The following is a 20,769-nucleotide window of genomic DNA, read 5'->3' as shown; positions in this document are numbered from 1 at the left end:
TTGCGTGGTGCAATGGCCGGTGACAGTGTTCTTATGGCAACAGTGCAAGCTTACATTACCGACTGCACCACTCCACAAAAAAGGTGGGGCCACTTCCAAACTATCCATACCTTGTCTTTGGCCTGCACAGACATCTTACATGCACTATCGTCTTTAAATAGAACCATCATGTTTGCGCGAGTAATGGCTGCCGTGTTCATCGGAGCTGCCATCGGTAAGCATTTCGGCCTCGTTTCCCTGGTAAATTGTAATGCATGCATAGGCTCAATCATGTTTCTTGCTTAGGTCCTGCAATGGCCGGTGCTATTCTGCGAGTAAGTGCTTTGGATGGTTTAGAAATCAAAAGAAGAAAAAAAATTAACGGGCATGAGCAATTGCATAGAAAACCGACAGTCTTTTGTATCTGTTTTACGTCATCCTCATTATCCAGATAGTGATTGTGCTGTACACACTATTTATACTTCCCGAATCACATGTCCTCAACGACGACACTGACATCAAAGAGAAAAATGTGTGGGATCAATTTAATCTAGTATCTGCGATGCGGATTTTATTCCACAACGAATCTCAACATACCTCTGCCTATGCGTTGCCGCTGATTGCCGCTACTCAGTTCCTCACGTCGATTATCGTTATGCCGCCGACGTTGCTGTATGCCATGCTAAAATTCAAATGGACCGCTTACGAAAGCAGTCTGTATGTTAGTTACTCCGGGTTCATGCGTCTGCTTGTCATGGTGATTGTACTACCGTGTCTATCATGGCTCTTTCTCAAAAAGGTGCGTTTGCCCAAGCCGGCAAGCAGGGAAGCCGAACAACGGCGGATTATTCTGTTCGATCTTTGGATGATTCGTGCGGGAACCGCTATTGACGGGACGTCTCTCGTGATTTCGGGGCTCGTCAGTCATGTCGGCGCATTTGTCGCCGCGGCCGGTTTGCACAGTTTCTCTATGTTGGCGCAACCTTCGTTACGGTCGATTATGACCAAGCTTGTACCTCCATCCCAAGTGGGCCAATTGATGGGAGCCGTGGCTGTGCTGGATTCACTCGCTGGTAAGTCAGATGACCTCTCTGGGGGTCCCAATGGGGAAAAATTCAAAACTAATGATCCACTAACGTTGTCGTATTTAGTCATCATTGCGCAATTGTGCGTTAATACGATCTACAGTGCTTCGGTGGCTACCATGCCCAGTTTGACTTTTTTCTTGTGCGCTTCCATCGCTTTTCTTGCCTGTCTTTGTACGTTGGTCGTGCGCCCCGACATGAAACCGGATCACCGCTCAGCCAATGTCGAGCCATGACGGAAATCATGCAAACCAGTACAAGCTTTGTCATGGACACACTTCCATACCCGTATTACTATTATTATTATCATCTTCATCATTATACCCTTCGACTTCCCGAACTCCCATCATCAGCTGATTTGATATCCATCCATCTACTCTGAATGCAATATCCAAAAAAAAATTGTATCTTTGCCATCTATTTTGTCTAATGCTACAGAGTAAGACATGGAGTTCTGATGTTTATTTATTTCCATCCGTTTCTCTTACAATACGTACATGCAATTCAAGGAACCAAAGGAGCATCAACAAAATGATTGTCCACCTACTGCGGTTTGCATGAATAAGCCCATTCATACATCATGATTGCCGCATTCATCGGTTCCCTTGTTGCTATTTTGAATGTTGCAAAGCAAATAAGACAAAGATAGGATGGGCGCCCTGTGGCGACTGATATGCTGTATTGGTTGTCGCTCGCTTTGAAATGTGTCAATTAATCCAACAAGGCAATGGCGTCTGACTAAACTTGCTCTATCTGGGACGATAATTATACAGGGAAAAGAGAGAGAAAGAGAGAGAGAGTACCAATGATGATATGTTATTTACAAATTTATATATACAGGATTAAGGCGTGCCTATATATAATATACATATATACGGGATGCCGGGTCAGGAACTTGGTTTGTGTGGTTTGAATAGATGGTAAAAAGAGGCTGATGCTCTCATCATGAGAGGTTTTTGGTTGCAAGATGAAAAATTTCCCCTTTCGGTGATTTTTCTGTCCTCTCTTTTGGGGGTTTTGGAGATGGGAATGATGGCAGCATGATGAGTTTACGGATGAAGTACCGCTGTTTGTGGATCCGGTGCCTCTGCCGAGTGGGGGATGAGGAAATTGACGGCCGGGGTAGAGTTGAAAGATTGCTGGGTGGACACTGGTTGGTTGTTCCCACTCAATGCTTTGCCTAAGCCGATCATAATAAATGTCAACGCGATGAGGGTGCCTACGGATATCATCAATACAGCAGTCATCCAGCGACGCGGTGAAGGTTTCGGAACCTCGTTCGGTGGTGAAACAGGTGGGAAGTACGACGTTGCACCAGGTGTACCTGGCGTCAACATCGGCGCTACTGTGGCGGAGGTTTGATTGGATGCCAGATCCTGCACGTGGTCTCCAGCGAGCGAGTCATCCGGAGGGTCGATCTCCTCGTTGCTATTTTTGGTAACCGGATGTAAATCATGTTTCGAAGATAAAGGCATCGAAGTATCGCGATGACACAGCGCTTTCTGAAGTCTGTCAGAGGACTGATGGATCCATGTTTTGAGCCATGAACGTGCCGGTTGATGAGATACACGACATCGAGGACAAAGCGATGTCGGCAATTCACTGACCGCGGGTCGTTTGCTGTCACGACAGAATGCATACGAACATTTGGCGTCGAGGTGCTCTTGGTAGATTTCCGATAGATCAATACGCAAAACGGATTCGGCATATCGTTTAGCGGGATCAACATGAACAGGAATGTAAACCGAAGGAATACTGTTTACAGGAAAGGAAGGACGTTGCAAGGCATGTTTCGGTACGGCAGGTATAAAAGTCAAGTGGTCATTAGAGGATGAAGAGGAAGGAGGCGACAAGGAGGGAGGGATTGCCATAGGAACAGAGAGAGAGACGAGAAATGCTAGAAACCGCTCAATGATGATGAAGATTTGAAATCAAGAAAAAAAATCGAGTTTCTATGAGGAAGAGTATTGAAAAGAGAGAAAAAGAGACAACCGTTGTATTATGGATCTGCAACAAAAAAGGTCTAAGAGAAAACTAGTTGCATCATGTGAAAAGCGGGTAACAAGCAAATGATGAAGAGCGACCGATTAGAAGAATAAAAGAAGAAAAAAAATATGACGGTAATGGATCGACGTTATATAAAAGCAGCAAAGCAAAGTAAAGGAACCAACAGGATCAGTCAAGACTGGGATGAAAGCGTTCCTTTTTTTTTCGGGTTGAAGGTTTTTGGATTTTTTTCACAGGTACATAATTGAACAAAAGCCGATGAAATTTCAAGGCCGAGGAGCAGACCGAACAATAAGAAAGTCTGGGGAAAAAAAAAAAAGGAAAAAGGGAAGATCAGACTTCGAAACTCGCTTTTAATTGTATAAGAGATTGGAAATTAGACGAAGCAGGGACTCCAAAACCAGCAATTAGGAAGCCATCTTCGCATGATTTCTTTAACTCTCTTGCTCATTGCACGTCGTTCGGTTCGTTTGAAGATGCAATCGTCGTCATAGTGATCGGCATTGACAACGGCGAACCTTAGCAACTACGATGACTCGGTAATTCTGGGTTTTTTCCAGCTGTTTCTCCCTTGGGTTTTTTTTTTTTTTTTTTTTTTTCCTTCTCTGTCCTGCAAGATGACTCCTTTTTCATTTAAACAGAGAATTTATTTGAGAAACAGGTTGAACAAGGCATTGTTTAGGTTTTGCCTAACATTGCTGCATAACATTGGCGAAGAAAGAAAGAAGACAAAAAAAAAAAAAAAATAGGCAAACTTGGGTTCATGTTGAAAAACAGAGAAATAAGAGCAAGGCATACACAATATGGAAACGAGAATTTACAAATAGAGGATCCAGCATGAAGTGACCTACGGTCAGATGAATAAAATGCAATATGGTGGATTAAAATTGACAAAATCAAAATAAACACATGAAGGTATATGAAGAAAAGAAAGGTTAAAATCAGTTGGAATAAAATACAGTAATACATTTTTTTTGGGGGGGAGGGGAAGAGGGTAGGAGGGATCATCCCATCGATAGAAGATTGGAGCAGGACCTGCCAGGTTGCCGAAGAAAGAAATGAAGGGATGGGAAAAAAAAAGTTGAGAATGAAAAGTAAAAAGTATCAAAAGATGCATATTCAGAATAATCAGAACTCCTTGTTTTGTTTGAAAAAATTATGATTGGGTGAGTTGTTGTAAGGTCGGTGGATCGACCGTGAAGGGGAAATGGTGGAAATGTCCGACGTGGAGGAATATCCAGAATGACGATCAGGGCGAAATTGACAGCTGAGGGAACCCAATTCCATATTGATGCGTTTCAAATTACGATCCAAACTACGCACTTGTGCCATCAAATCGTCATGAGCAATACTTAGTTCGCGATCGACATCGTCCAATTGATCTTCGGAATCGAGAGGATAAACGGTGTATACGTTCTTCAAGGAGTGGAGCAGAATATTGATCGAGGTCCATTCATCGCGGAGATGATCAAGGACCCCTTGGAGACGATCAATCTCTGCCATTGGAACCGGCATGGAGCGATCCGCGGTGCCAGTTGTCGTGGACACCAAGGATCGGGGGCGTTTTGGCTTGTCACGACTAGGACCGCCATCAGACACGTCGACGGATTTGCGCTTGGACGTCATGGGCGAGTGCGGAGAACAGGTCTTCAAACATATAAAACGATGATCGTCTTTAACCAAGTATAAAATACCGGAAAACATGCAAGATCAACAAATCAAACAGGTCAAAGTCAATAGTTTTTTCTGGACCTCTTTGTCAGAGAAAAAAAAAACGCTTACAACGAAGCGTGAAGATCGACAAAAAAAAAAGAAATTAGACAAAGAAAGTGAAGAGATGAAAAAAGGTGGAACAAGTGGAAGGGATTGGAATAGAGCAGTAGAGAAAGACTAGATAAGAATGAGAAAAGAGAGGTTGTGCTAAACAGATTCAGTGATAATTACCGAAGGGTAGCAATGGTCAAGAGAAAAAAGTAAAGAAGCATGACGTTCCAGAAAATCGGTATTTATTAGGCATCACTGTATCTGGTTTTCACTAGCCACAACGGCGTGGCGGTGCGGATGGGTTCCTGATGCACGCAAATGTTGTGCTTGCAGCGCTTCCAAGGAGACGAGGCGAGTGGTGCATAGCCAAGCAACCCAGAAGCTGAGGTTGAAAAAAAAACTAGACATGGCGGGGGGGAGCACCACCTCCATCCTTCCCCCCTTTCCGCGCCACCTGCCATTTCAAGCATAAACCCAATGCCATTTTCATTGGAGTTTCCGTTAATCTGCCAAGGTCTTTCATTTGTTATGGTGCGTAGTGCTTTGGGTTTGGCTTGTCGGTGTTTAAGAACAAAAGAGAACATGCATGATCTGCTTCTTTTTGCCGTTCTGTTGGGTTTCTTAATATGCCCGTTTTATCTTGCACATCAACATCGACAGAGTCTTGGCAATTTGATCTTTTTCTCTCTTTTTCCGCCACCATGCCTTTTCCAGCAATGGCCCTGTCTTCACCCACATCACATTATTTGCCCATCCTTAACCTTTTTCTACTTTGCGCATATTATCAGGCCACTTTTTCCTCTTCCCTTTTTTACTCATCTCCTGCAATCATTACAAAGTTATTTGTCATGCATCTCTACAGCGTTGCTCTCATTTTGCTTTTTCTGCCCTGTTATCGTCACACCTTGCAGCTACCGCATTTCATTTTCAAGATGGCTTGAGTACCTATCAAAAGAAAGTACCGTAAGGGAAGCAAAAGATAAACAAAGCTACCAACCTTGGATCATCATGGTCCAAGGGGTAGAAAAACTGGAAATGCTCATCTGCCTTCCTCCCACCCCCACACGGCACCGCCCATCGGACACGCACGCTCCGGGCGGCAGTCACAAATTTTGGCCGACCGTCGGTCCACCCTTTTTCCACGCTTGGGATGCCATCGGTTGTCTATTTCTTTGTTCATCGGCCATCATGCAGGAACCGCCCAAAGCGCCTCGTCGCGAACATCACGAAGAACATCAAGTAAAAGCGTTGGAAAAGCATCAAGAGTTACAGGAACATCCGGTGCCTCCCGTATCTCAACTTGCCCGCTCGCAAAACGCTCAAGGACCGCACGACACGGTCGAAAGACGCCATCCGCTCACGGCCAAAGAAACCACGACCGATAAAATCATGCCGGTCCGACGTTCCATACCACCAGCCATTCGCAACTTTTGGTTCGCACGTCAACGATTCCGTAAAAGCAGAGATCCCACCGAAGAAGAAATCAAATACATGGAAGACCTACGTCTTCAAGATCTCCAATTCTTTCAAAAGGAAATCGCCTATTCCCCTGCGTATTACGGTAAGTCATCACAGCAGACAGACAATACGGAAGATTCACAGAAGGACTCACCTCCTTATATATTGATAGATGATACATATGAATACAGGTATATGATCTTTTTGACAGTAGCATAGATGCGATCTGACGTGACGTGACGTGACGCGACGAAAATCACTGACTCTCTTTTTTACAGACACGTTATTCTGCCAAAGGAAATTTCACGCTGGCTACCAAGCATGGACTGTCTTGAGGAATCGGAATGGAGAGAACTTGGAGTCACGAAGATGACAGGTTGGGAACATTATATGGTTCATGGTAAGTAACGGTGACTTTGGTTTAAATCGTCGTGATCATTCACCTTTTGATTTTCCGTATTTTTGCCGCAGCACCAGAGCCGCACATCTTGCTATTTCGACGAGCACGGCAGAGACGAGAAAAAGTAAGCTTTGAATTGGATTTGTGGTATATGAAAAAAGAACAAGGGCGATCCATACTGACGTGTATAATGTAATTAGCCGCCTCCAAAAGAAGCCAATGAAAACGTCGCACCTCCCACTGAAGCCAATGAAGCGACCAACACCACTTCCTCTTAACGTATCCCAACCTTTGTGTATTTGTACAGATAGCTCCTAGCCGATATAATGTTTCCCTCATCATCGTTTTTCATTTTTTTTAACTGAAAGCTGCTGTCAACTCTTTCAACCTAGCCAGTCACTATATTCGCCATCCAATCCCCTATGAATCGTACTACCAAAAAACACGCTGCACACGACCTATCCATGGTCATGCAAAGTGATGTACTCTATATGCCATAAACAGGTTTTCATTCTTTTTTTATCATTGTTGCATTTTGTATCAAACCCAAAAAGAAAATTGAGGATTTTTACGGCACGTGTGTGACTTTCAAGTTGGGCAACAGAAGGGCATTGATGGTTCCGTCCCTGCAAATGAATACTCCTGTCTTGCTTTTTTTTGCGCCCTTCTTTTTTTTTTTTTTCTTATATTGAACCCCTTTTATCACGATGGTGTGCCCTCATTTGGAATCCAATAACTTTACTATTCCCACCGCTCATACAAAAGTCCACAAAGAAGAATGTACTCAGTGCTTCGATAATCAGGTGCTTTTACTTGTTAGAATGACGTAACCACGGGCTTGTTTTAACCTCTCCCATTCCTTCCATAGGATGGTCCTCGAGGTATTGATGTGTGTTTGACGTGCTTCAACGGTGGCTGCAGTGACGCTCCACGTCAGCATGCCAAAACCCATTACGAACTGACTCAGCATCCCCTCGTGGTGAATATTCGGCGGATCCTGTTGGACAAAGCGAAAAGAGTACGTGTGTGTGTGTGTGCATGGGTCGGTTGTATTTGTCCCTTGCAGAAAAAAACCGGTTAAGGAGACGATTCGGTACTGACCTTTTTTGCCGCTAGCCCGAAGACGGGATGCCACCTCAAAAGATGAGCAAACTCGCCATTGTCCCTGAGGACGAAATCAACGAGTACGAATACATTACCACAATACGCTGCTATGCCTGCGCCGGTGAAGAATTCTCTACTGATACGAATCCAGAGGTATCGTAATGGATCAGCAACGTGTTATTTTGGTCGCATTAACCGATGGGAGTGGCCTGGATATTAGGTAGCCAAGGCAGTGGAAGCGGTGCTGGCCGCCATGTCCTCGGCGAAGCAGTCGGAAGTGAAAGCGTGGGAGGAAGAAATCATCGCGTGTGAACATACCGTGTGCCTTGTTCAAGACGAGCCGAAAAAATTACAAGGCCAAGATTTAGCTCACTGTGCCGACTGCGAATTGAAGGAAAATTTATGGTTGTGTCTGACGTGCGGTAACTTGGCCTGTGGCCGACGACAGTACGATGGTTCGGGCGGCAATAATCACGGTTTGGAGCATTTTGACAAGACGGGGCATGCTGTAGCATGCAAACTCGGCACCATTACACCTGAAGGCACTGCTGGTAAGATGGAAATGATGAGCTGCGGTGCAACGGGTAGGAGCCTCGCTGATGAGAAAAGGAAATTAGATATCTTTTGTTACTTGTGCAATGATGCTCGATTGGATAACGATTTGGCCACCCATCTTGAAACGTGGGGAATCAACGTGTCGCAGCAAATGAAGACAGAAAAGAGCATGACAGAATTGGTACTACCCTGATCCGCCAATTCGGAGAGAAAACACGCTGATGCCAACCCTACTGTTGTCTAGCAATTAGAACAGAACCTAAAATTTGATTTCAGCATGACCACCGAGGACGGAAAGCAATTGGAGCCCAAGTTCGGTCCTGGCTATACTGGCTTGATTAATTTGGGAAACAGGTAAACTATTGAAAAGAAACCAGCCTTTAGTTCAGTGACTTGAGCGATTGACCGATTGGCCGATGCCTATTCGTACGATGTAGTTGCTACATGGCGTCGGTGCTTCAAGCTGTTTTCAACATTTCAGCTTTCCAACATCGATATGACGGTCAGCTTCAGGATCATGCAAAGACCTGTACTCGAGAACCCGCCAACTGTTGGTACTGTCAGCTTCACAAGATTGCTGATGGATTACTGTCAGGTCGATATTCCCAACCGCAAACTTCTAACAAGGACGAACCGACCACGCAACAAGGCATCGCCCCCACCATGTTCAAAACGTTGGTCGGCAACAACCATGAAGAGTTCTCCACGATGCGACAACAAGATGCGTTTGAATTTTTTCAATTCTTCTCCAAATCCGTCGCGCAAAAAGAACACGCCAACAAGGCCCAGGATCCCACAAAGTTGTTTGAATTTTTGATCGAACAACGATTGCAGTGTGGCCAGTGCCATAAAGTACGTTATCAAACCGAAAAAACCAGCAGCATCTCTGTCAACGTGCCGGCCAAGAAACTCGAGAGTGATGGCGAAGATGTATATGAACCTGTGACATTTTACGAATGTCTCGATACATTCATTGAACAGGAAGCAGTCGAGGGATACAACTGTCCCAACTGTAAAGAAAGGACCGTCGCTCACAAGTAAGGACTTTGGTGTGCTTGTCACGCATAAAGCTCCCTCTGGCTTACCCACTTCACTTTCCAATGTGGCATTATAGATCCGTCAAGTTCAGTACCTTGCCTCAATATCTCGTCATTCACGCCCGACGATTCGCATTTATCAACTGGGTGCCAACAAAACTGAGTATGTCCGAAATTCAATTTATTTGATCCTTTCGCTTGGTTATTCATTGGTTGGCGATCTAGATATCCAGATCCAATTCCCTGAAGGCGCTATCCAATTGGACAAATATGTCAGTGCTGGGCCTCAGCCGGACGAAGAAATGCTGCCAGAAGATGCACCAGCCATCCAAGGTAACCATCAACACCTGCGAAACCAACTATAACCCGTACTGACATTTTGTAGAACCTGCCTTTGATGCTGCTGCTTTGGAACAATTGATGGCGATGGGATTCCCCGAAAACCGATGCAAACGCGCCTTGATGAACACCGGTAATAACGGTGCTGAAATCGCCATGAACTGGTTGTTTGAACACATGGAAGATCCAGGTATGGATACGGTAACAAAGAGGAAAAAGGCGCCCGTTCTCAGATGTCTCCGTTTATAGATATCGATGAACCGTTGGCTGCTACGGATATTGCCCCCACCGGTGCCTCTGATGACCAAATCAATACATTGTGTGAAATGGGATTCACAGCATCCCAAGCCAAAAAGGCGTTACGGGAAACGGTAAGTCTGTTGCAGGAAGGGGGAAAAAATAAAAATGATCATCTCTAAACACATATACACGTCTCCCATGTGTAGAACAACGATACCGAACGTGCTTTAGACTGGTTGTTCAGCCATCCTGAGGATTCGGGTGAAGAAACAGTGGATGAGCCCATGGCCACAGATCAGCCTGCAGCGGGAGGTCAGTCAATATTGAACAAGGAAATAGGGGCTGTCCAGAGACTGACCTTTTTGATTTATAGATGCCACGCCTCCTTTCAATTATGATGTGGCATCATTTGTTTCCCACAAGGGCACGTCCGTGCATTGTGGACACTACGTGGCCCATGTCTACAAAAACGGTGAATGGATTTTGTTCAACGACAACAAGGTCGCCGTGACTCCCAACCCACCCATGGGCGAAGCCTACTTGTACTTTTTGCACCGACAAGAATAGACCACATGTAATTTAATGAAACGCTATCAAAACAGTAAAAAAGAGAGAATGGTGTATGTAAAGGAGGATGGGATGTAGTAACAAGCCGTACACCCGCTGTGCAATGGATGCCACCTGCTACTGGGATGTCACACTCTTACATTAAGTAACATTCGTCAGACAAAACTAACGCAATAGGCATAACGTGGGCGAGACTCTTGATGGAACTTTGGTATATTAATGTCAATATTCTGGCATACCATGAAACATTTTTAATGAACAAAGCAGCACTTATTGACCCCCTTCGTCCTGTCCCGCCCAAGGTTATGATAGATCTAGAATGGTGTGTGGGAATGTTGGGTATTGAAAAAAAAATGAGTTGGCTCTTTGATTGATTCAAATGTCGTCAAGATATTTTACCTTTGTTATTCGATGGCAGATATCGAGAGCTTCCCGACCGAAAAAAAACAGAAACGATACAAATATATATAAAATAAAAGTAAAACAATAGGTGCGACTGTAAAAACCCCTTAAAAACCCTGTGGGAAAAAAAAGGAGGAAAAGACTGCAAGAAGGTCTATCGAATAAAATACAAATATGCATACTACACACTACAAAAATAAAATGGTCGGGAAGAAATATCAAGACGATGTCATGAGAAGTAATCCAGGTGAAGTCAAGCGTAAGCATTTTCCGATGAGGAAAAGAGTCACACCACCGACGATGCCCTTTGACGACAAAAACCGGATAGGCCACATTTGGTGCGCGAACAAAGTAGAAAGATTTGGAGGGATGGATGACTTGCCAGGACGAAAAGAAAAACCAAAAGCTAAAGAAAGGATAGAGAAAAAAGAACGTGAGTTTTTTCTTGTCGAAAAACGGATAGTCACATCACACAAAAGGTACCTTTTTTATATTTACAGTAATCGACTTGACCGGTTACAGATACACGCGCGATAACCATAGTCTAGATGATGCATGATGCATGATGGATGCGGATGCGGGTGAGGATGCAATGATAGTGAGAGGCTTTTCAGGCAAACAGAAAGAGAGGAGAAAACCAAGGAAAAAAGAAAAAAATGAAGATAAAAATATGTGGATTTCCCATGAACGAAACAATAGTCACCCTACTGATGCATGAATTCATAGATCGAAGCACGTCTGCTCCATGTATCATTCGATCATTGAAAACTGAAGAGAATGAAAGAATATATACAGTATAACTGACAGAAAAACCAAATTAAATGATGCTACAAAGACGCCAGTTTTATCATCAACCACCTTTCTTCAAAAAGGGCTCTACTCACATTTTTATTTGAAAGACGACGATGCTCTGTTTGACCACAACAGGCACAAACGGCATCTTGCTGCGGATTGTTTCGCCTACTACTGTGGAAGTGGGCAGGTCCTGATAACTTGGTGCAGATCATGTGGTTTAAAAATCCCCAATTCTCTCAGATTTAATTGTTTAGATAAATCAAAGTAAAACACCAATATTCGAGGCAACCATTGAATTTCCAATTCACTGAACATAACAATCATAATCAATAGAAAATCGTCATCAGGAGACAAGGAAACATAAGAGTATACTCCACACAATGATATTATATTTGAAAAAAGAATGATTTAAAAGAGAAAAGCAAATGAAAAAGAAAGCAAGAAATGAAACTAATAAACAACGTATTCTACAAGTAATTTTTTTAACCTCTGAAGGTTCCCATGACGAGGGCCAACAGGGCCATTCGGACGTAAAGACCGTAGCGCATTTGACGGAAGTAGGCGGCTCTCTGGTCAAAATCGACTTCAGGTTCGATTTCATTGACGCGAGGCAAAGGATGAAGCACGATCATTTGCGACTTGGCCTTGCTCAACACATCGTTGTTGAGAATGAAAGCGTCCTTGACACGCAAGTAGTCTTCTTCGGATGAGAATCGTTCCTTTTGCACACGGGTCATGTAAAGCACATCGGTTTCACCAATGACTTCATCCAAGCTACGGTACACGTTCTGCTGAATACCGGCGCGTTCGACTTCTTCCATGACATCCTTGGGCATGGGAAGTTCTTCGGGGCACACATAGTTCAACTTGACCTGGTAGTAGGCAAGGATCTTGACCAAACTGTGGACAGTACGACCGTTCTTCAAATCACCAACCAAAGTAATCGTCAATCCGTTCACGGTACCCAATTCTTCACGGATGGTAAAGGTATCCAAGAAGGCTTGCGTAGGGTGTTCACCAATACCGTCACCAGCATTGATGATTGGCACCTTGGAGTACTTGGCGGCCAACTGAGCACTGCCGGGTTGAGGATGACGAAGGACCACGACATCAGCGTAACAGCCAAGAGTACGGATGGTATCGGCAAGCGATTCACCCTTTTGCACCGACGAAGCCGTCGCACTCACAGAGACCACTTGACCACCCAAACGGTACATGGCTGCTTCAAAGGAAGACGAGGTACGGGTGGAAGGTTCAAAGAACATGGTGCTCATCACACGGCCCTGGAGCAAATTGATCGAACCATAGCGTTCCACGAGGTTGCGCATTTCGTGAGCGACACCGAACAACAAGTGCAAGTCGTTGCGATCGAATTGCTTGGAACGCAAGATGTGCTTGCGGTAGAAAGGCGAACGGCTGACGACACGGGCCAACGAAGCCGAGATCTCGTAGGTAGGAGGTTGCAAGGTCACCATTTGCTGATCCATGGCACCGGCCAACTTGACGGAATCAGTGTTGGTGGAACGGGGCATCTTGTTATCGTGAGCAAATTCGGGCACAGGGAGCGTGGCGGCTTGCTGTTCAATCTTGGCGGCTTCCTTGACAATGGGTTGCACGGCCTGGGCTTGGATTGAGACATCGCGACCCATGTTACCGTCGGAACTGCTGGTACCGTCCATGAACACGGTCTTCTCGTTCATCACCACACGATGCACAGCACCAAGAACCTTACGTCCAGCCAAAGGAGACCAGTTGGCTTCATCGTGGGGCCACACGTGCTGACGATCCACTTCGATTTCCACATAAGTATCGGCCTGAGGAGCGAGGTTGAAGATGTGGCGAGGGTTCTCGTAGAAGCGATTGGCAATATCCTTCAACTGGAGACGACCTTCGGACACGGCATTCAACAACAAGGGAAGAGCTTCGTTTATACCAGCGGTAGCCGACACGGGTTTACCGAGTTCAGCAGCCAACTTGGCAGGAGTGGAACCGACGGAGAAACAGTCAATCATGGCCAAGTTCTTCCACAAGGCTTCCTGTTCCTTCTTGGTAGGCAGCAACTTGGTGTTGTTGAATTCCTCGGACGAGAAGAACAAGGCGTACACCGCCACATCGCAGGTCACCTTGAGACCCTTCTTCTTGCTCATTTCGATCAAAATCAAATCGTCCTTGTGCATGACATTGGAAACGTGGATGATACGGTTGTACAGGGAAGCAAGCAACAAGATGGAAGCCAGATCGGTACCCTTGGCATCGGTCACCACCAACTGATCGCTAGGCCATGAAGAGAACACCGAGTCAAACACAGAGACCTTGCCACTGCCAATTTCGTCCGTGTTGATGTACACGGCGGCGGAATCCGAAGCCACAGGAGCGAGGTGAGTGGCATTATCGGCAGTTGCTGTTACGTTCAACAGATAGTCGGTGTGAGCAGCCTTGCGAGCGACTTCACCGAGATGTTCGAGCGAGCTGACATCCTTGACGTCTTGAGCAATGGCAGAGATGGTGGTGAAACCGGCATCCAGCGAAGTCTTGGCGACGGCCGTGAAATCGGCGGTCTTGGGCAAGTAGCTGTTCACGTTGAACAAACCGGGCAAGGTGGCACTGGTATGGCTGGTCTTGTAGTCGACGCCGAGGATATCGAAATCGGTGGCGCGAGCCAATGCTTCAACAAATACCTTGGCACACTTGACGTTGGTCAACAGAGGAATCGAGTAGTCGACGGCCATACGACGCGAACGGTAACCCTTGGACATGTACGAGGCAGGACGGCGGTAACGATTGCGAGAAGGCAAGTTGATATACATGTCAATCAAGTTGTTGGACAAGTGCTGTTGCAAAGAGTACTCGGCCTTCATCTTGTCATCACCATCGCCATCCAAGGTTTCCAAGTGCTTGACGGGGATGTTGTGTTCCTGGATAAAGTCGGCAGTACCGGTGGTAGCGAACAAGTTGTAACCCAATTCGTGCAACTTCTTGACGGAAGGCAACATTTCCTGCTTCTCCTTGTAAGAACCAATGGACAAGAGAATGTTCTTCTTGGGCAACTGGAAACCGGTGGCCAACAAGGCCTTGAGGTAAGCCGAGTATTTGTCCTTGCCGAAACAAGCGACTTCACCGGTAGAGGCCATTTCAACACCCAAGACGGGATCGGCACCGGACAAGCGGCTGAAGGAGAACTGAGGCACCTTGACACCGACGTAATCCTTGGGCAATTCGACCTTGGGGTAGGGCTGGACGGGAAGACCTAACATGGCATTGGTGGCCATTTCGATCAAATCGACACCCATGACCTTGGACACGAAGGGGAACGAACGAGCGGCACGCACGTTACATTCAATGACCTTGATTTCGTTGTTCTTGGCAATGAACTGAATGTTGAAAGGACCGGTGACGTTCAAAGCGCGACCAATCTTGGCCGTGGCATCTTCAATCTTGCGCACGGTTTCGGGGTCGAGATCCTGAGGAGGCAACACCAAGGTGGCATCACCGGAGTGAACACCGGCATTTTCAACGTGCTCGGAAATGACGTGCATGATCATTTTACCGTCCAAAGCAACGGCATCCATTTCGATTTCCTTGGCTTCTTCAATGTACTTGGAGATAACAACGGGATGATCGCGAGACACGGCGGCGGCTTCCTTCAAGTAAGAAGCCAAATCGTCCTTGGAAGAGACCACGTTCATGGCCGCACCGGAAAGGACGTACGAAGGACGGACAAGAACAGGGTAACCGACCTTTGTACAGAAATCTTCGGCTTCATCAAAGCTGGTCAATTCTTTCCACAGAGGCTGATCGACACCAATACGATCACACATGCGCGAGAACTTGTAACGATTTTCGGCATTGTCAATCATCTCGGGAGAGGTACCAAGGACCTTGACGTTTTGACGGTACAAGGGAAGAGCAATGTTGTTGGGGGTTTGACCACCCATGGACATCATCACACCGGTGGAATGTTCGACTTCATAGATATCGAGCACACGTTCCAAGTTGATGTTTTCAAAGTAGAGACGATCGGCTTCATCGTAATCGGTAGACACGGTTTCGGGGTTATAGTTGACCATAACTGTCTTGACACCCTTTTCGCGCAACGTACGAATGGCACGCACAGCACACCAATCGAATTCGACCGATGAACCAATACGGTACACACCTGAACCCAACACCATGATGCCCTTGTCTTCAAAGTCAATATCATGCTCCACAGCATTGTAGGTCATGTAAAGGTAATTGGTGAAGGCAGGGAACTCGGCAGCCACTGTATAAAAAGAAATCGGTGAGTCAACTGATATTAAGCAATGACATGAAGTGAAAAAGTTACCTGTATCGATCTGTTTGACGAAAGGAGTGACACCGTACTCTTGGCGCAAGCGACGAACAGCCAATTCATTGCTATTGATCTTGGTGGCGATTTGACGATCCGAGAAACCGAGTTGTTTGGCGGAACGGATAAGGTTACCGGGCAAGTTGGCCTTGGTGAAACCTTCCAAGCGCTTTTCCAAGTTGACAATACGCTGCAACTTGTTCAAGAACCACTTGTCAATCTTGGTCAATTCCCACACACGGTCGACAGTGTAACCCTTGTGCATAGCATTGGCAATAGCGAACAAACGCTGGTCAGAGGGGTTCATCAATTCGTCATCCAAATTTTCACCATCAGCAATATCATTCTAAACAAGAAAAACGAAGTAAGCCATCTATTTCTTCCAATATCGTACCACTTTCTTTACCTTGCTGAAACCAGGGAAGTTGTAGTCAATGGCACGAATGGCCTTTTGGATGGTTTCTTCAAAGGTGCGACCGATGGCCATGACTTCACCGACGGATTTCATGGATGAGCTCAAGGCAGTGCTGACACGGTTGAACTTCTTGAGATCCCAACGGGGAATCTTGACCACGACGTAATCCAACGAGGGTTCGAAACAGGCACAAGTGACCTTGGTGACACTGTTCTTGATTTCGTTCAAGGGAATACCGAGACCAAGCTTGGCAGCCACAAAGGCAAGGGGATAACCGGTGGCCTTGGAAGCCAAAGCGGAAGAACGCGAAAGACGGGCATTGACTTCGATAATGCAGTATTCCTTGGAGAAGGGATTCAAGGCGTACTGAATGTTACATTCACCGACCACACCCAAGTGACGAATCACATTGACAGCCGTGGTACGGAGCATGTTGTAGTCTTCATCGGACAAGGTCTGGGAAGGAGCGACGACGATGGAATCACCAGTATGAATACCCAAGGGATCAAAGTTTTCCATGTTACACACGGTGATACAGTTATCTTGACAATCGCGAACGACTTCGTACTCGATTTCCTTCCAGCCCTTCATGGAACGTTCAATCAACACCTGAGGAGACGTGGCAAAGGCCTTATTACACAAGGCAATGAGTTCTTGCTCGTTGTTGGCGAAACCGGAACCGAGACCACCCAAAGCGTAAGCGGCACGGCAAATCACAGGGTAACCAATTTCCTTGGCAGCGGCCAAAGCTTCTTCCTGGTTGATGGCCGAAGCGGACTGAGCACACTTTTCGTTGATTTCATACAAGGCTTGAGCGAAAAGGTCACGATCTTCGGTGGTGATGATGGTATCAATGGGGGTACCGAGCACCTTGACACCGAGGGATTCGAATTCATCCTTGAGCTTGATACCGACGTTCAAGGCGGTCTGACCACCAAAGGTACAGTAGATACCATCGGGCTTCTCAAACTGGATGACCTTGCGCACAAAATCGGGGGTCACAGGAAGGAAGTACACCTTGTCGGCGAGACCCTTGGAAGTCTGAATGGTAGCAATGTTGGGATTGATCAAGATGGTGTAAATGCCTTCTTCCTTGAGCGCCTTGATGGCTTGAGAACCTGAGTAATCGAATTCACCGGCCTGACCAATGGACAAACCACCGGAACCGAGAACCAGGACCTTGCTGACATGGACACGAGGGTTCTTTTGCACATTTTCAGCCTTGGTACCACCGGGCATCTTGATGGGCACCAACTTGTTCTGATCGACACATTCCTTGACGGTGTTAATGAAGACATCGAACAAGAATTCGGTATCGCGAGGACCGGGGGTGGATTCAGGATGGAACTGGACGGAGAAAATGGGCAACGACTTGTGAATGATACCTTCGTTGGAACCATCGTTGGCATTGACGAACAACTCTTCAAACTCTTCAGGAAGCGAAGCGGCATCGACGGCATAACCGTGATTCTGCGAAGTGATGTAGCAGCGACCGGAGATCATGTTTGTACAAGGAATGTTCTGACCACGGTTACCGTATTTCATCTTCATGGTCTTGGCACCGGCAGCGAGGGCCAACAACTGGTGACCGAGACAGATACCAAAGATGGGCTTGTTACCGGCCTTGAGAAGAGTGGAAAGACGGTGGAAAGTGGTTTCAACCATGGTTGGGTCACCGGGACCGTTGGAAAGGAAAAGACCATCATAAGAATCCGCGGGTTCCGAAGCGAAATCATAGTCCCAGGGAACAACCTTGAGCTCGACACCACGGAAGACGAAGCAACGGATTTGGTTGTATTTCATACCGACATCGACGGCCATGATACGCAGGGTACGGCCAGAAGCGGTCTTGATGGCCTTGGCGGGATCGGGATAGTACACCTTGGGTTCCTTAATGGAGACTTCAGCGACCAAATTACGCTGGTTGGGATCGACCCATTCGACATCCTGATAATGCTCCATCCAGGCATTTTCGGAGGCAGAATCGGTCTTGGAAGAGCTCAAACCAAGGGCGGCGGCGGCCGAATCCAGAGCAGTCATGGTCTTTTTGGGGAACAAAATTTTAGCCAATAGCACACCTTGCTTGCGGATCTTCTTGGTCAGTGCACGGGTGTCAATGCCGTAAAGGGCGGGCACATCGTTCTCCTTCAACCAGTCCGACAAAGAAGAATGGGCCAAGTAGTGAGAGTAGTCCGCACCATAGCTACCCACCAAGAGACCGGCCACATGGATTTCCGATGATTCAAAGTACTTTGGAATATCCTTCAACAACTCGTCCATCTCGTCACGCGAAGGGACACCATAGTTGCCAATCAAGGGAAAAGTCAACACCAAGATCTGACCACGGTAAGAAGGATCGGTCAACGACTCTGGATAACCAACCATACCTAAACAGATCCTTGGTATAAGCCACAGAAAAAAAATCTCTCATTGCCATGGAAAAAACGAAAATAAAGAAAAATAGCAAAGTAGAAAGAAAAAAAAATTTTCTGGATCTCCACACACGCCAATCTGATCGGACTTGGATTGCACGTCAAACTTCCCCATTTTTTTTTCTCCACTCTTTTTTCTCAAAAAAAACCAAGAGAAAGAAAAACTGGCAAGCAAAAAAAAAAAGAAGAGTCTTACCGGTTTGGAAAACGCATTCACCAGAGATACTCTTGGATTCCGAACCAAAAGAGATACCCTGGAAGCTAGTTCCATCTTGCAAGACCAGAGCCGCGGTAGTGACATCCTTGGTATCCTCCATGGCCGTCACGGGACGGTGGGGAGCCGAAGGCGATCTGGGAGTGCAAGGAACCGGAGTAGCATTAGCCGAGGGAGCAGGAATGTGCTTGGTGCTTGTTCCAACAGCAGGAGCCGTTCCAGCAGCAGCAATAGAAGGGATAGGGAAGTTGGATGCCATTTTTTCTTTCTTTCTTTTGTCGTTCTTAAGATGTTATAATGTACAGTGGAGAGACTTTTTTTTTCTTTTGAGGCAATCACAACAAGGGAAAAAGGGAGAGCACAAGAGAAGAGATTGTTCCGAATTCAGTTAGTCACAAATTCTTTCAAAATGATCCACCTTTTTGTTCCCTTTGCAAAAAAAAAACTCACAAACTTAAAATGCGCGATATGTAAGAATGCTTGAATGTGTGTGTGTGTGTGTGTGTGGAGTATACTTGATTATATAAGCGCGAAGATAATAAAAAGAGATCAACACAATATATAGTAAGAAACTTAAAAGAAAGTAAAAAGAAAAGGCCTTATATGGGAAGTGGAAAGGGTATTCCGGGGTTCGTCAGCCGAAGAAGCTGAAAAGTTCCATGTATCCCAAAAGCACGCTGTATTTATAACGATGTCAGCGTAAAATTTTTCTCGCTGGGGTTCAATTTGACAGGCTAAAAAGCCGATCTACCCAATCACATTGTCGGAACAGGACAAGCTTTTGTGACGCTTCTTTTTGAATCACTTCCGACAGCACACTCGGGGTCGGAAAGGCAACATTGAGGCTCCGTCTGTTATTGGAAAAAAGTTTTTTTTTTCTTGATTCGTATCTAAGCCTGCTTTTTAAAATTGTCAAAGAAATCGGATCAATAGATTAATGATAAAAAGGGATCCTACAAATAACACCATCCGCTTATGTAATAAAGGCGTGCTTATTGTGTGGTAAATCATTACATGGAACGAAATACCAGTGTGCCATTTCATGAAAAGAAACCAAGAAACTTCAACTCAGGCGCGTAAGCTATTTTAATTTTGCGATAGTGTGTTTTCATTGATTGGAGCGATCCGGAAATGGCCATGCTCGCTTATTGAAAGGCTTTTTCCAGCGCGTTCCGAAACATGTCATCATGTCATTGGAGAGACTGAGAAAAAAGATCGATTTAAAGGGTATGAAATCGGTGCATCCCTCTTATCGTTGGACAAATATCCACCTTGGCTTTCACAGTGGACTACACAGATCTATGCTCCGCTGATCTTGTCATATGCTATTCATTTTTTCATTTCACGATAAGCCACCTTGATGTGGTACCAGCATTCACCGGCTTCGGATATTCATTAACGTTACATCAACCCATATGATGTGTATGGGGCAAAAAAGCCTTTCAATTTAATGGCTAAGAATCTTGGAGCACTGGCAAATTACATTGTTGTCGTGTATGCCATTTGACGGAAGGCTTGTTGGAACGCGTAGCATGTTATTTACTTGTATGACCAAAGCATCTTTTTCGACAGTTGCACAGCTGTTATCCTGATGAGGCAATCCGTTGGATCTCGTAATGAGTTTGACAGTTGCCTTTTACGACTTTTTG

General features: G+C 45.8%; 5 protein-coding genes across 5 annotated transcripts; 2 read left to right on the top strand and 3 right to left on the bottom strand.

The window, feature by feature from the left end:
- Window positions 1-2,113: 2,113 nt before the first annotated feature.
- Window positions 2,114-3,361, bottom strand: BYT42DRAFT_605844 (uncharacterized protein; the record flags this gene model as incomplete). Its single annotated transcript, XM_051571134.1, has 1 exon — window positions 2,114-3,361. Exon 1 carries the CDS (start codon window positions 2,933-2,935, stop codon window positions 2,114-2,116), a length of 822 nt encoding a protein of 273 aa, XP_051422342.1. The 5' UTR covers window positions 2,936-3,361.
- A 791-nt stretch (window positions 3,362-4,152) lies between these two features.
- BYT42DRAFT_573801 (uncharacterized protein) lies at window positions 4,153-5,025 on the bottom strand. The gene has a single exon (XM_051568766.1). The coding sequence runs from the start codon at window positions 4,773-4,775 to the stop codon at window positions 4,200-4,202; it is 576 nt and encodes a 191-aa protein (XP_051422341.1). The 5' UTR covers window positions 4,776-5,025; the 3' UTR covers window positions 4,153-4,199.
- Window positions 5,026-6,545: 1,520 nt separating this feature from the next.
- On the top strand, window positions 6,546-6,889 carry BYT42DRAFT_498229 (cyclin-dependent kinase regulatory subunit-domain-containing protein; the record flags this gene model as incomplete). Its single annotated transcript, XM_051564551.1, has 2 exons — window positions 6,546-6,693; window positions 6,765-6,889. Coding segments are annotated over 2 exons (273 nt in total), but the record flags the coding sequence as incomplete, so codon positions are not given.
- Window positions 6,890-7,357: 468 nt separating this feature from the next.
- Window positions 7,358-10,695, top strand: BYT42DRAFT_573797 (uncharacterized protein). The gene is made up of 13 exons (XM_051568765.1): window positions 7,358-7,496; window positions 7,562-7,711; window positions 7,810-7,950; window positions 8,018-8,348; window positions 8,415-8,533; window positions 8,597-8,706; window positions 8,790-9,389; window positions 9,467-9,552; window positions 9,615-9,722; window positions 9,775-9,918; window positions 9,978-10,099; window positions 10,175-10,280; window positions 10,342-10,695. The coding sequence occupies exons 1-13, from the start codon at window positions 7,401-7,403 to the stop codon at window positions 10,533-10,535; spliced, it is 2,307 nt and encodes a 768-aa protein (XP_051422339.1). The 5' UTR covers window positions 7,358-7,400; the 3' UTR covers window positions 10,536-10,695.
- A 1,398-nt stretch (window positions 10,696-12,093) lies between these two features.
- On the bottom strand, window positions 12,094-19,764 carry BYT42DRAFT_378462 (uncharacterized protein). The gene is made up of 4 exons (XM_051563301.1): window positions 19,103-19,764; window positions 16,466-18,861; window positions 16,057-16,405; window positions 12,094-15,993 (listed from the first exon to the last, which is right to left on the bottom strand). Exons 1-4 carry the CDS (start codon window positions 19,377-19,379, stop codon window positions 12,215-12,217), a joined length of 6,801 nt encoding a protein of 2,266 aa, XP_051422338.1. The 5' UTR covers window positions 19,380-19,764; the 3' UTR covers window positions 12,094-12,214.
- Between the last annotated feature and the right edge of the window lie 1,005 nt (window positions 19,765-20,769).

The sequence above is a fragment of the Radiomyces spectabilis genome, assembly GCF_025331425.1.
Source record: "Radiomyces spectabilis strain NRRL 2753 chromosome Unknown BYT42scaffold_8, whole genome shotgun sequence".
Lineage (NCBI taxonomy): Eukaryota > Fungi > Mucoromycota > Mucoromycetes > Mucorales > Radiomycetaceae > Radiomyces > Radiomyces spectabilis.
This window is presented reverse-complemented; position numbering and strand designations above follow the sequence as displayed.